This window comes from Macaca thibetana, chromosome 3 (genome assembly GCF_024542745.1).
Source record: "Macaca thibetana thibetana isolate TM-01 chromosome 3, ASM2454274v1, whole genome shotgun sequence".
In the NCBI taxonomy this organism is placed as follows: domain Eukaryota; kingdom Metazoa; phylum Chordata; class Mammalia; order Primates; family Cercopithecidae; genus Macaca; species Macaca thibetana.
The window spans coordinates 67,332,538-67,346,721 of NC_065580.1; the positions used below are offsets into that span (position 1 = coordinate 67,332,538).

Below are 14,184 nucleotides of genomic sequence, written 5' to 3' on the forward strand. Positions count from 1 at the left end.
TCAAAGCCTGTTTTTCTCCTTCTGAAGAGGAATGGGGAGAATGGGAAAGGGGTGCCTTGCTTCTGGGCCCCGCTCCTGGATGCTCTCGGATGAACTGGTCCAAGGCTCTCCGGCTGTTGTCTCTGCGTCCTTCCCAGATGGGTTCCGAGAGGGAGGAGGAGGTGGGGATTTTCGTAGGGGAGACGTAGGACCGCAGGATGGAGGAGTGCGGGTCAGGGTCATTATTTTCGCCTTTTCTCTCCATTCCCTCCTTTCCCCCTTCCTGCCTGGAGGAGACGCCTCACTGATGGAGCTAGAGAAGAGGAAGGAAAACCGCTTCCTGGAGCGCCAGAGCATCGTGCCGCTGCGCCTCATCTACCGCTCGGGCGGTGAAGACGAAACTCGGCACGATGCGCTCGACACGCGGGTGCGGGGCGACCCCGGCGGCCGGCAGGTGAGAGGCTGGGTCCGGGAGGTGGTCCTCCGCGCCGCCCGGCCCACCCGAGACCCCACGATTGCGCTCGGTTGCCCTGGAGACCCCATGTCTTCTTGGGTGAAATGAGCTCAGTCCCGATGCGAGTCATGCATGGCGCTCCCTGTGCAAAAAAGGGGAAAAGGGTACAAAAAATAACCAAAATAACCACAGGCCGAGGGCTTTGCCCGAGGGGAGTTTGTGCGGGGTGCCTTCAGCAGTGCGGTGACCTGAGAGAAGGGGCGGAGAGCCCTCTGACATCTGTCAAGCAAAAGCCAGGCGTGCATAGGGAGAAGGGAGGTAGTATTTGGGCAGGGTTTGAATCATCATTGTTGTTTTACTCCTCAAAGAGACTTCGTAAGTGATTTAACCCAAGATTGACACTGTAAGAAGGAATTGGAAAAAAACAAGGCTAGACGTTCTTAAGAAACCCAAACTGTAAAAGCAAGCTGAACTTTAAGGTTCTATTCGCTCACATTTGTGGACACCAGAGATATGCCCATTCACCTCTGCCTTCTAGAAAAGGTGTCCTCGCACTTTCTTTGTTGGTAGCAGTTCTCTTGGTTTAATTAGGGCTGTGCTATTCGCTGAGCATTTATAAATTATGTTTTAAAAAATCCAGTTTTATCACTGTATCTGTGTTTAAATCAAGATCATACCTTCACAGATATGCCTGAAAATTATTGTGAATTTATTGACAAATTTAAGTAAATACTTCTGGGGCTGTGTATTTTTTTCATTTCTACACATCAGCTTATCAGGCAGTTCCACCTACCTGTAAGTACATTTTAAGATAGGACTTGTTCATGTACTTGAAAATTTTTGTAAACTTGACTGAAGCAAAGGCAAGCCAAACCTTTTCATATGTGTAGATATATTCATCAGTGCTTTAAGACATATCTTGATGATGTGATAATTATACTAACTTATCTGTATGTGTGAAAAAAGTAAAAATAGAAAATATTATTTAAATCTGTATTTGTAGCCAAATAGTTGGTACTGTTAAAATTTTGTTAATTGAAGGTGGGAAATTAACTTAAAGGGCTACATAACATGCATCAAAGATTGTTTTAGTAGAAAATCCCAATATTTTAAGCTTTTAATGAAGGATTCTTGTACGTGAATTAATGTTTGGTAAATGCCTATTTTCCTTTTCCATTTTGACTCATTTCAATGGTAAAACTGAAGAAGCAGGGGCCATAGTTTCCCTATGTCATCATATTTTTCAATCAATTAAGATTATTTCTGTGGAAGAATATTTTCACACCCATTTGCAACCTTTTGTTATAAAAAATTTCAAACACACAAAAGAGTAGGATAAGTTAATGAACCCCCCCAGCTCCAACAATTAGCAACTCATGGCCAATCTTGTTTTGTCTATACCCTACCTATTTTTTTTTCTATTTTCTTTCCCTCCCTGTATTGTATTGAAGCAAATCATATCATTTCATTCATAAAAAAGTATAGGAATGTACCACTAAATGGTAAGGATTCTTTTAAAAATGCAACCGTGTTATTGTATTTTCAAAAATTTAGAATAATTTCTTACTACTATCAAATATCCTGTTTTTCAGATTTCCAGTTCTCGTAAATACATATGTATATATGTGTATGTATGTGTGTGAATGTTTATATATGTGTGTGTGTATATGTGTGTGTGTGTGTATATATATATATAGAGAGAGAGTATATATTTAGAGTATATATTTAAGTAAGTCTGTCTGGACCAGGACCCAGATAATGTTTGTAGATTGTAATTAGTTTATTTATTTATTTTTTGTGACAGGGTCTCACTCTGTCACCCAGACAGGAGTGCAGTGGCGTGATTATGGCTCACAGCAGCCTTGACCTCTTGGGCCCAAGTGATCCTTCCACCTCAGCTTCCTGAGTAGCTTGGATTACAGGCATGTGCCACCTTATCTAGCTAATTAAAATTTTTGTGTGTGTAAAAATGGAATTTCACCATATTGCATAGGCTGGCCTTGAACTCCTGGGCTCAAACCATCTGCTGGCCTTGGCCTCCCAAAGTGCTGGGATTACAGGTGTGAGTTGTGGGGCCTGGCCTGTTTTTTTGTTTTCTAAAAAGTCTTTTAATGTATGGTTTTTCACCTCAATTTTTTTTCCCTTTGCAGTTTTTTTCAGTAAAGACATGGAGGCTTTTATCCTGTAGAGTTTCTCAGAGTCAAGATTTTGCTGTTGTAACCAGTGCTTTAAAACAATTCACAAAGACTTTCTAGGAGAAGAAGAAAGACTGAGGGAAATAGAGATACAGAAAAATAAAATGACAGGATTGAACCTGGAAACTCACAGAATCTCTGACTCATGCTGGAAATGTCTTTGGGTACCTCTTGCCTTTTCTGTGTTGATGAAAGACCACCACTTTTGAAAAGTGGAGGAGGTCAGTCCTCCTTTTCTCCCCATTTATGGAGCACCACTTATGCAGTTTTTTGATTCACAGTACTCTTGATGTGGGTTGGAAGCTGTCTTGGGTTCATAGAGCTTCTACTTCCTATGGCAATAAACCTCACAATAGAGAAGAATGACTGGTTTTTGGTGAAGTATGAATGAATTGGTAGGATTTAGGTTTAACAGTATGAATAGATTATTAATTCAAGTCAGAAATGAAAACGATGGTACCATCTTACAGTAATTATTACAAAACGTTATCCCAGTGCCTAGCACATAGTAAGGTAGATGTAGTACATGTTGATGTCTGTATCACCTGGGAGCCACTGCAGTTTACCATGCTGCTTCAACTACAGGTGGAAATCATTGACAACTAGGACCAGATCTGACAGAATCGTAAAGACCTATTTGTCTTAAGCCAACTTTTCCTACAGTTAGGAAACAGAGGAGTTTTCTTGCACTATTGGCATTTCTAGTTTCCCTAAGAGCAACGATTCGATGGAAAAACATAAGTTGATTTTTTATGGCCCTTGTTATTTCTCTAATACTTAAATAGATCTAATTTATGGCATTTTAATTCTAGAACCCCATAGATTTTTTTTTTCTGGAGATGGAATCTTGCTCTGTCACCCAGGCTGAAGTGCAATGGTGTGATCTCAGCTCATTACAACCTCTACCTCCTGGGTTCAAGCGATACTCCTATCTCATCCTTCTGAATAGCTGGGATGACAGGCGGCCACCACCATGCCCAGCTAATTTTTGTATTCTTAGTAGAGACAGAGTTTCACCATTTTGGCCAGGCTGGTCTAGAACTCCTGACCTCAGGTGATCCTCCCACCTCGGCCACCCAAAGTGCTGGGATTATAGGCGTGAGCCACCATGCCTAGCCACCCATAGATATTTTTATCAACTTCCTTTCTACTTCGTAAGTAAAATCAGGGTGATTTTCTGTGAACTCAAAAAGCTTATATACATTTGTTGATTTGTTTCTTTAAAAGATCTTTATTTATTTATTTATTTTATTTTTTGCTTTTGAAATGGAGTCTCACTCTGTTGCCCAGGCTGGAGTGCAGTGGCACAATCTCGGCTCACTGCAAAGTCCACCTCCTTGGTTCAAGCGATTCTCCTGCCTCAGCCTCCCAAGTAGCTGGGACTACGGGCGCGTGCCACCACATCTGGCTAATTTTTTGTATTTTTAGTAGAGACAGGGTTTCACAGTGTTAGCCTGACCTCGTGATCTGCCCACCTTGGCCTCCCAAAGTGCTGGGATTACAGGTGTGAGCCACCACGCCTGGCCTAAAAGGCATTTATTTACTTGTGTTCCTACTCTGTACTAATTTTTATGCAAGACCATGGGCATTTAGAGATAAAAGACACAGTTTTGCTTTTAAGGAATTCTTAAAGGTGTGGAAGATGAATGGGTGACTAAACAATTATACTTTGCCTTGTGATTTTCTGGAGGTGATCACAGAGGCTGGTGGAGGCAGAGAAGGCTAGTACTTAACCCAGGTGAGCAGTTAGGGTGGGCTCTCTGGGGAAGCCGTGTTTCGAGGGTGAGTTTGGAATTGCTACATTAAAAGGAAGGGTGAGCATATCCAACCAAAGAGGCAGTAAGTACATAGGTACATGGGAATCAGGATATGTTTTTGTTAGTTGCAAATAGTATAGAATTCAGGGTCAGATAAGATAAAACAGGAAAGCAAAGAGTAGATGCTGCGGCACTTTCGTGACTTGCTGAGGAATTTGGAATTTGTCCTGAAGGCAGTCACAGGATTTCTTTTAGGAGAGGTAACTGACCAGATTCATGTTATTGTCAGATAATCCTAATTGTTAGAATGAATACTTTTAATTTCAAAGAGCACGTGACTGTAGCTGTGTACTTTAGTTCACTGGTAAATGTTCACATAATCTTTAAGATTCATAAGTACTTAGTAAATATACTGAAAATAACTGTATAAATGAGTTAATATTTATAATGTGCTTAGAACAATGCTGGGCATAGAGTAAGCACTATATGAGTCTTTGTTAAATAACATTAACTCCCTCAGGCTGCTTGAGTATTGTTTAGATATTTTATGACATCACTTGACTGCAAAATGGTGCCTTAACTACCTGAGTTTAACATAGTCCCAGAAGTATGTTACTAATTACTCAATTTATATTTAACTAAGTGGAATCAAATAGTGGTAGAGATAGAAGAGACCTTATAGGTTATCTAACCTAATTCAGGAATTACTTTTCACTTGTTAAGAGAAAGCCATTGGCTGGGTGCGGTGGCCCATGCCTGTAATCCCGGCACTTTGGGAGGCCGAGGTAGGTGGATCATTTGAGGTCAGGATTCGAGACCAGCCTGGCCAATATGGTGAAACCCTGCCTCTACTAAGAGTACAAAAATTAGCCCACCTGTAGTCCCGAGGCTGAGGCACAAGAATCGCTTGAACCCGGGAGGCGGAGGTTCCAGTGAGCAGAGATGGTGCCACTGCACTCCAGCCTGGGCGACAGAGCAAGTCTTCATCTCAAAAAAAAAAAAAAAAAAAGAAAGAAAATCAAGCCATTCACCAAGATGGATATGCTGATTACCCTGATCTGATCAGTATGCCCTGTATGCATCAAAACATCACTATGTACCCCATAAATATGTACAGTTATTATATGTCCATTTTTTAAAAGGTTAAAAATATGGAAATAGCAATGTATTGCTTAATGTTTCAGAAAGCTTGCAAGAACTACAATGATATAAACCGTCTTAATTTTACTCTTAATGTGTCCTTGTTTCAATTTTCATCCCTAAATTGGGACAGAAAAATTTTGGAAGAAATTTTCATTGTAGTTCTGTTTAAATGCTGACAATTTGATTGGTTTTAAATAGTAATTCTGTTGATACCAGTACATATTGTAAATGATTTCTTTACTGTATGGTTACTTGAATGCATATACTTTATTTTTATCACAAGTGGGAGGATCAGCCCACTACTGAAAGCTTATTATGCCACAAAGTCCTAGAAATGGTAGTCAAAGTAATTATATTTGATTGTGGGTAGCCTTGCTATCTTCAACGTTGTTTACTTAGTCTAAAGTAATTTCATTCCTGGAAAATAGCATTCAGCCCTAGAATATTCAAAATATTAAGAGTCTTTCTTCTGTCTTGAAATTATTTGTGCTGACAGAATTGTATGTTTGCAAGTAAAAGGATAAAACTTATACTTTTACCTGGACTTCTGTGTAAGCAAGATATCACCTACTGAATCTTACTGATGGTTTGATACTACTCATTGTTTCATACACATAATTGCTATTTTTTGAATAAACACTTTAATGATTCTTTTTTGTCAACTAAGCATCACAGATTTACATCAAGGATAAGTTATTTTGTGGTTTATTTTGTTGTGTTTTCACCCCATACATTTTTAATACTTTGTTTTTTACCCAGTGATTATATATTTCTACAAGGAGCAAAATTTCTTTTTGTTGGAAGCCTTTGTGGTCAGTGGATAGATAGGCTACTTTTTTTCCTTTGGCTCTTTCCCTAGGAAGTGTTATAGCTTCCCAAGTAGTCACAGTTTGTCATAGTTTTGATAAAGAGTAGCAAATGGGAAAAATGCAAGAAGGCAGCAAGATGGCAGCAAGATGGCAAGCAGTAGGTGTGCTCCATTTTTATTGATGTACTTATACATAATGCCTGTGCACGGATGAGCTGTACTTTACATTGTGCAGTTTCATTGAGGAGCACTGAGTCAGCTTGATGGTTAATTGTCTGCAGTACTGCTTCCCTGGCGGAAAATTGCTCCTAGGAATTACAACATTGGAAGTATTTTGCAAGGGTAGCACAAACATCTTGTTTTTTGTTTGTTTGTTTTAATACTGTGCATTTGTTAAGTAAGTGGCTCAATATTGATAAAGTTTTGCCACCAATCAGAACTTTGTTCTACTGCTATAAATAGGAGACATTGAATTTTTATTCTCCTACCAACCATCTTCTTTTCCAATTAAATAGTAAAAAAAGTAAAATTCAGAATTGTGGGAGTTTCCCTTAGTCTTGTTTTTGTGCTATGAATTTCCAATTTGTATGTATAGGTATTTTTGGTATCTTTAAAATTCTATCTAATGAGGTTATGGTGCACAGAAAGAATCAGTCTTTCATCACTTCTGTACAGCTACACATAGGAAACTAACTATGAATGACTCTAAGAGCTTATAGGTTGATAAAAAATGTTCCTAGTTTTATTTGCTTTCTCATATTGCAAAGAATGCCGAGAGTTCTGCTGTCATTTTTAACAAATAGAATCCCTTAGAAGAACATGGAGAGGCCTGCTTTTTTCTCACAACACACTGAGAACAGGAATCTGTAAGGTCAGTAGTATTCCCTAACTCCAGTGGGGCTAATTAGATAGAGTCACATTTATCATTAAGTAGCATGGATAAGTCCCAAAGGGAAAGAAGATAGATGTTCGTAAAAGTGGGGCTGGGGGATGGAGCAGAAGAAAAGGTAGAGTCCTTGTGGGGAATGGTGAGAAGGTGGCAGGAAAAGGAAATGATAAAAAGAGAAAAATACTTTTAATAGTGTCACTATATATGTTATATACTAAAATAGTTAAATATATGGTAACTTACATGGCTATCTTTTGTGTGCCAAATGGTCTTCTGAATACTTGATGTACATTAATTAATTGCATCCTCACAAAAATCATGTGTGACAGGTAATACTTATCATTTTTATTATCTTGAAAATGAAAATGGAATTTGTGAGGATATCTGACATTTAAATGGTGAAAAACACCTCTTGAAGGACATGTGTTTTGTTTGTTTGTAGATATGTACATTGTCTTTTACACTTGTTCATTGTAAATCACATATTAGTATTCAGCAATCAACACCAAAATTGTATATGCTTTTTTGTGGTCAAAGTTTCATAGGTGGAAATATTAATTGCTAAGCTGGGATCCATATTCATATATTTTTCTCCAAAAGAAAAGATACAAAGTATGTTTTATGCCTTCATAGAACTAATAGTACTAGAGTCCCAAATGTGATATCATTCAGGTAAAAGAGATACATAATCAATAATAACAAAAAATGATAGCTTCTGAGAACATGTAGTTGAATGTGTTTACTTTGATAATAAAAGCACTAGCAAGCAAACATTGGGGGAAAGAGTTGAAAAAATAAGGATTAGTATTTATTAACTTAAATAAGTATAAACATTTATAAGTATAAATATATAATATGTACAAAATATAAATAATATATAACTTTTTTTTTTGCCATGTGCCAGGCATTGTATTGAGTGATTTACATGCATTATCTCTCATTATGAGGTAGATACTGTTATACCCATTTGAAGATGAGGAAACTGAAGTTAATTAACTGCCTAAGGTTATACAGGTGATAAGTGGTAGAAGTGGGAAAAGGATTCTCAAAATGTTAGACATCAACATAAAATAATCTTTTATAATCTTTACTACTTATTTGACATGTAGTTTCCCGTTTATCTCCGTGTTGGAACATACCTAACATTATTTCTTTAAGATACTCTTAGTCTTAGCCGGGCGAAGTGGCTCACGCCTATAATCCTAGCACTTTGGGAGGCTGAGGCAGGCAGATCACGAGGTCAGGAGATTGAGACCATCCTGGCTAACATGGTGAAACCCCATCTCTACTAAAAATACAAAAAAATTAGCCAGGCAAGGTGGCGGGTGCCTGTAGTCCCAGCTACTTGGGAGTCTGAGGCCAGAGAGTGGCGTGAACCCAGGAGGCAGAGTTTGCAGTGAGCCGAGATTGTGCCACTGCACTCCAGCCTGGGTGATAAAGCGAGACTCCGTCTCAAAAAAAAAAGAAAAAAAAAAGATACTCTTGGTCTTTCCCAGGCCTCCTCCCTAGCTAACTTGCAGTTATTTTACATATAATTAAAAGAGAGTACTACATGCTGTATTTTAAAAAATAGAAATATTTTATATGAAAAATGATTTTAGACTTCTGGCTATCCTTTACTTTTGATTTTATCATTAGAGTTCCTTTTAAAATAGAAGTTTGTTTTGTTTCCCCCAGGACAGACTGTTCTCTGTGACTTGATTTCGAAAAAAAAATTGAAAATGTTGTACCATGATCCAGAAATATCAGCAGTTCTAACTGGAAAGAGAAGGAATAAAGAACGTAAATCATTCTCCCCTACTCCTAACTATGCTTGTTATTTGCGTTGAAGAGATTTTCAGAATCATGTATCAGCAAGGTTAAATTAACATTTTTCTTCTCCTTTTTAAAATTTAATTTTATACTAGTGGATTTTAGCACTTAGCAATAATTGCCCTTTTGTTGCGTTTTTTTTGTCCCAAGTAAAGATCGTTGGATAACTCTTTGAAGATGAGAAATCGATGGTGCTTTTCTGCAGATAGGCCTTGAGAACTGACATTTTGCAAGTGGTTTTAAAATTTCCTAGCTGAGGCAGAACTCCTGGTTGAGTTTTGTGAGACCACTTTTTCTGCTTCACGCTGCCCCATGTCTCTAGCTTTTAACTCTAGTTGGTCAATTTTTACTCTGCTGCTGCTGCTGCTTTTTTTTTTTTTTTTCCAATTTGCCTTTTAAGTAGGTTTGTTTCGGAGGAATTGTTGCCTTCATTTCCTCCACTAGTGAGGTTAGGGAATTTGAACCTAGACACTTCAAGGTTAGGATGCGGTTAGGGTGTTGGGGGTCAGGCTGGTACACACAGTTTGCTGGTACACGCAATTTGGTCATAGCTCAAGCTTCTTTGTCTGTATGGTTTATCTTTCTTTGGATTAAACAGCAAGATGCTACAGGAGGAGCTGCCACTTGACAGAACCTGGTTCTGCAGATTTCTTTGATTTCCGTAGTGGATTTTTAAAGCCTTTGGGAAATCCTGTTAGCGTTCTGTTGAGGAAACCAGCTGTGGCTCCTCAGCAGGCCTAAGTGGCAGTTGAGGTTACACATAGCTTGGTGGTATTAATCTAACACAGGCTGGAGAGGGAGCAAGGCAAGCAGTTACCTGAGGAATGATCTGGGATCATCAGATATGGTCAGGAACAGGCTGTAGGTAAAAGAGTGGTGGCAGGTGAGGCTCAGGGAAGCAAGATTATCAGAGAGCAAATTATCAAGGGAAAATACTAGGCTGGTCAGGTCAGTATCCTTCTGGCTCAACTAGAAAGAGCTACCTGAAAGAGTCTAAAGCACTTTGTGAGTTTCTGGCTCTACTCTTGATCTGGGTCTTAGGTCTTTAAAGGGAAACTTGTGGTGTTTTTTTTGTTTGTTTGTTTTGGTTTTGTTTTGTTTTGTTTTAGTCAGTCTTGTTTTCATCCACACATGACCTTTAAGTGTTCAGTTCCTCCTTCCTTCTTCTTCTTCCTTCCTGTTCTTTGTGTGTGTGTGTATGTGTTTTATTTATTATTTCTTCCTCCTCTTTCTTTACCTTCTTGTCTTTCACCTCCTCTTTCTTCTTCTTCTTGGTTGGTCTTTGTAAAGTTCTGCAGGCTAGTGAGAGAGTGCTTTAAGGGGCTCTATGCTTCTCCCCAGTTTACAGTTTAGACTTTAGACACTGTGCCTCACATGGATCAGGAGATGAGACCCAGTTAAATATTGATTTCCTAATTTATGCAGGAGTTTTTGATACTCTAAAAATCAGTTTGTACAAAATGAGAAACATCTTACTTTGAATAGCATGTGGTCTGTGTTAAATAAATGTATGTTGCGTAAATGAAGAGTCTCTAAGTTAGAATTTGGAAAATTTGTTCTTACTGAGATGGATAATTTTGGTGTCATTGTTTGCCATAGATTCTGAATTTTCAAGGTTGGTATTAGCTGCAGCTTAAAAATACTTAGGAAGGCTTTCATGTCCCTTCCAGAAAAACTTGAAGTAAGTGTTTAATAAGGATGGGATTTTGAAAAACAGATATATTTACAAATTTACCAGTATGCTGAAGAATGAAGCCAATTATTTCTTAGGAAGAACTTTATCGACTTTGACAGAAACTTTAACATCATCAAAGGTGATGAAAGTTTTGGATATATATCGAGTAACAGACTGCTGGATTGAATGGTAGTTCTGTTGCAAGTTCTTTGAGAAATTTCCAAATTGCTTTCCACAGTGGCTGAATAAGTTCATTCCCACCAAGAGTGTATAAGCGTTCCCTTTTCTCCTTAGCCTCATCAGCATCTTTTTTTTTGACTTTTTAATAATAGCCATTCTGACAGATGTGAGATGGTATCTCACTGTGGTTTTGATTTGCATTTCTCTGATGATTAGTGATGTTGAGCATTTTTTTTCTTGTTGGCTGCTTGTATGTCTGCTTTTGAGGAGTGTCTATGTCTTTTGCCCATGTTTTAATGGGATTATTTATTTTTTGCTTGTTGAATTAAGTTCCTTATAGATTCTGTATATTACGCTTTTATTGGATGCATCGTTTGCTAATATTTTGTTGAATTCTGTAAGTTATCTGTTTACTCTGTTGATAGTTTCTTTTGCTGTGCAGAAACGCTTGAGTTTAATTATGTCCTACTTGACAATTTTGTTTTCATTGCAGTTGCTTTGAGGACTTGGTCATAAATTCTTTCTCAAGGCTGATTTCTGGAATGGTGTTCTCTAAGTATTCTTCTAAGATTCTTATAATTTGAAGCATCTTGAGTTAATTTTTATATATATTGAAAGTTAGGCGTCCAGTTTCATTATTCTGCATGTAACTAGCCAGCTATCCCAGCACTGTTTATTGAAGAGGGAGTTCTTTCACCATGGCTTATTTTTGTCCACTTTGTTGAATATCAGATGGCTGGAGGTACGCAGCTTTGTTTCTGGGCTCTCCATTCTGTTCCACTGGTCTATGTAAATAGCCAAAGGAAAATAAATCATTCTACCAAAAAGACACATGCACTCATGTTCATTGCACTATTCACAATAGCAAAGTCAAGGAATCAACCTAGGTGCTCATTCATGGTGGACTGGATAAAGAAAATGTGGTACAGTCTCAGGATACAAAATTAATGTGCAAAAATCACAAGCATTCTTATACACCAGTAACAGACAAACAGAGAGCCAATCAGGAATGAACTTCCATTCACAATTGCTTCAAAGAGAATAAAATACCTAGGAATCCAACTTACAAGGGATGTAAAGGACCTCTTCAAGGAGAACTACAAACCACTGCTCAGTGAAATAAAAGAGGACACAAACAAATGGAAGAACATACCATGCTCATGGATAGGAAGAATCAATATTGTGAAAATGGCCATACTGCCCAAGGTAATTTATAGATTCAATGCCATCCCCATCAAGCTACCAATGAGTTTCTTCACAGAATTGGAAAAAACTGCTTTAAAGTTCATATGGAACCAAAAAAGAGCCCGCATCTCCAAGACAATCCTAAGTCAAAAGAACAAAGCTGGAGGCATCACGCTACCTGACTTCAAACTATACTACAAGGCTACAGTAACCAAAACAGCATGGTACTGGTACCAAAACAGAGATATAGACCAATGGAACAGAACAGAGTCCTCAGAAATAATACCACACATCTACAGCCATCTGATCTTTGACAAACCTGAGAGAAACAAGAAATGGGGAAAGGATTCCCTATTTAATAAATGGTGCTGGGAAAATTGGCTAGCCATAAGTAGAAAGCTGAAACTGGATCCTTTCCTTACTCCTTATACGAAAATTAATTCAAGATGGATTAGAGACTTAAATGTTAGACCTAATACCATAAAAATCCTAGAAGAAAACCTAGGTAGTACCATTCAGGACATAGGCATGGGCAAAGATTTCATGTCTAAAACACCAAAAGCAACGGCAGCAAAAGCCAAAATTGACAAATGGGATCTCATTAAACTAAAGAGCTTCTGCACAGCAAAAGACACTACCATCAGAGTGAACAGGCAACCTACAGAATGGGAGAAAATTTTTGCAATCTACTCATCTGACAAAGGGCTAATATCCAGAACCTACAAAGAACTCAAACAAATTTACAAGAAAAAAACAAACAACCCCATCAAAAAGTGGGCAAAGGACATGAACAGACATTTCTCAAAAGAAGACATTCATACAGCCAACAGACACATGAAAAAATGCTCATCATCACTGGCCATCAGAGAAATGCAAATCAAAACCACAATGAGATACCATCTCACACCAGTTAGAATGGCAATCATTAAAAAGTCAGGAAACAACAGGTGCTGGAGAGGATGTGGAGAAATAGGAACACTTTTACACTGTTGGTGGGATTGTAAACTAGTTCAACCATTATGGAAAACAGTATGGCGATTCCTCAAGGATCTAGAACTAGATGTACCATATGACCCAGCCATCCCATTACTGGGTATATACCCAAAGGATTATAAATTATGCTGCTATAAAGACACATGCACACGTATGTTTATTGCAGCACTATTCACAATAGCAAAGACTTGGAATCAACCCAAATGTCCATCAGTGACAGATTGGATTAAGAAAATGTGGCACATATACACCATGGAATACTATGCAGCCATAAAAAAGGATGAGTTTGAGTCCTTTGTAGGGACTTGGATGCAGCTGGAATCCATCATTCTTAGCAAACTATCACAAGAACAGAAAACCAAACACCGCATGTTCTCACTCATAGGTGGGAACTGAACAATGAGATCACTCGGACTCAGGAAGGGGAACATCACACACCGGGGCCTATCATGGGGAGGGGGGAGGGGGGAGGGATTGCATTGGGAGTTATACCTTATGTAAACGACGAGTTGATGGGTGCAGCACAGCAACATGGCACAAGTGTACATATGTAACAAACCTGCACATTATGCACATGTACCCTACAACTTAAAGTATAATAATAATAAATAAATTAAAAAAAAAAAAAAAAAAAAAAAAAAAAAAAAAAGAAAATGTGGTACATAACATACCATGGAATACTATGCAGTGTTAAAAAGAATGGTATTATATCCTTTGCAGCCACATGGGTGGAGACCATTATATTAAATGAATTAATAAAGGAACAGAAAATCAAATACTGTATATTCTCACTTACAAGTGAGAGCTAAACATTGGATACTCATGGTCAAAATGGCAATGGTAGACACTGGGGACTAATAGAGAGGAAGGGAAGGAGAGGGGCAAGGGTTGAAAAACTAACTGCTGGGTACTATGCTCAGCATCTGCGTGATAGGATCATTCATATACCATATCTCAGCATCACTCAATATACCAATCTAACAAACCTGCATATGTATCCCCTGAATCTAAAATAAAAGTTGAAATTATAAAAAAAGATTATGCAAGTTTTGATTCAGGACTACAAAAATGTTCTCACTTTTTATGATCCTGTATAGCTGGTTTAGCTGTAAAT

General features: G+C 38.2%; 1 protein-coding gene across 13 annotated transcripts in view; it reads left to right on the forward strand.

Annotated features, from left to right (window-relative positions):
- The window catches only part of ADAM22 (ADAM metallopeptidase domain 22), a 249,763-nt gene that overhangs the window by 607 nt on the left and 234,972 nt on the right, over positions 1-14,184 (forward strand). For 10 of the 13 annotated variants that reach the window (XM_050785298.1, XM_050785301.1, XM_050785304.1 and 7 more), the window contains exon 2: positions 273-433. In XM_050785298.1, the coding sequence (XP_050641255.1) occupies positions 273-433 (161 nt within the window). Of the gene's footprint in view, positions 1-11; positions 434-14,184 lie in introns of those variants that run through there. The other 3 variants (XM_050785296.1, XM_050785297.1, XM_050785300.1) reach the window with 3 other exon arrangements.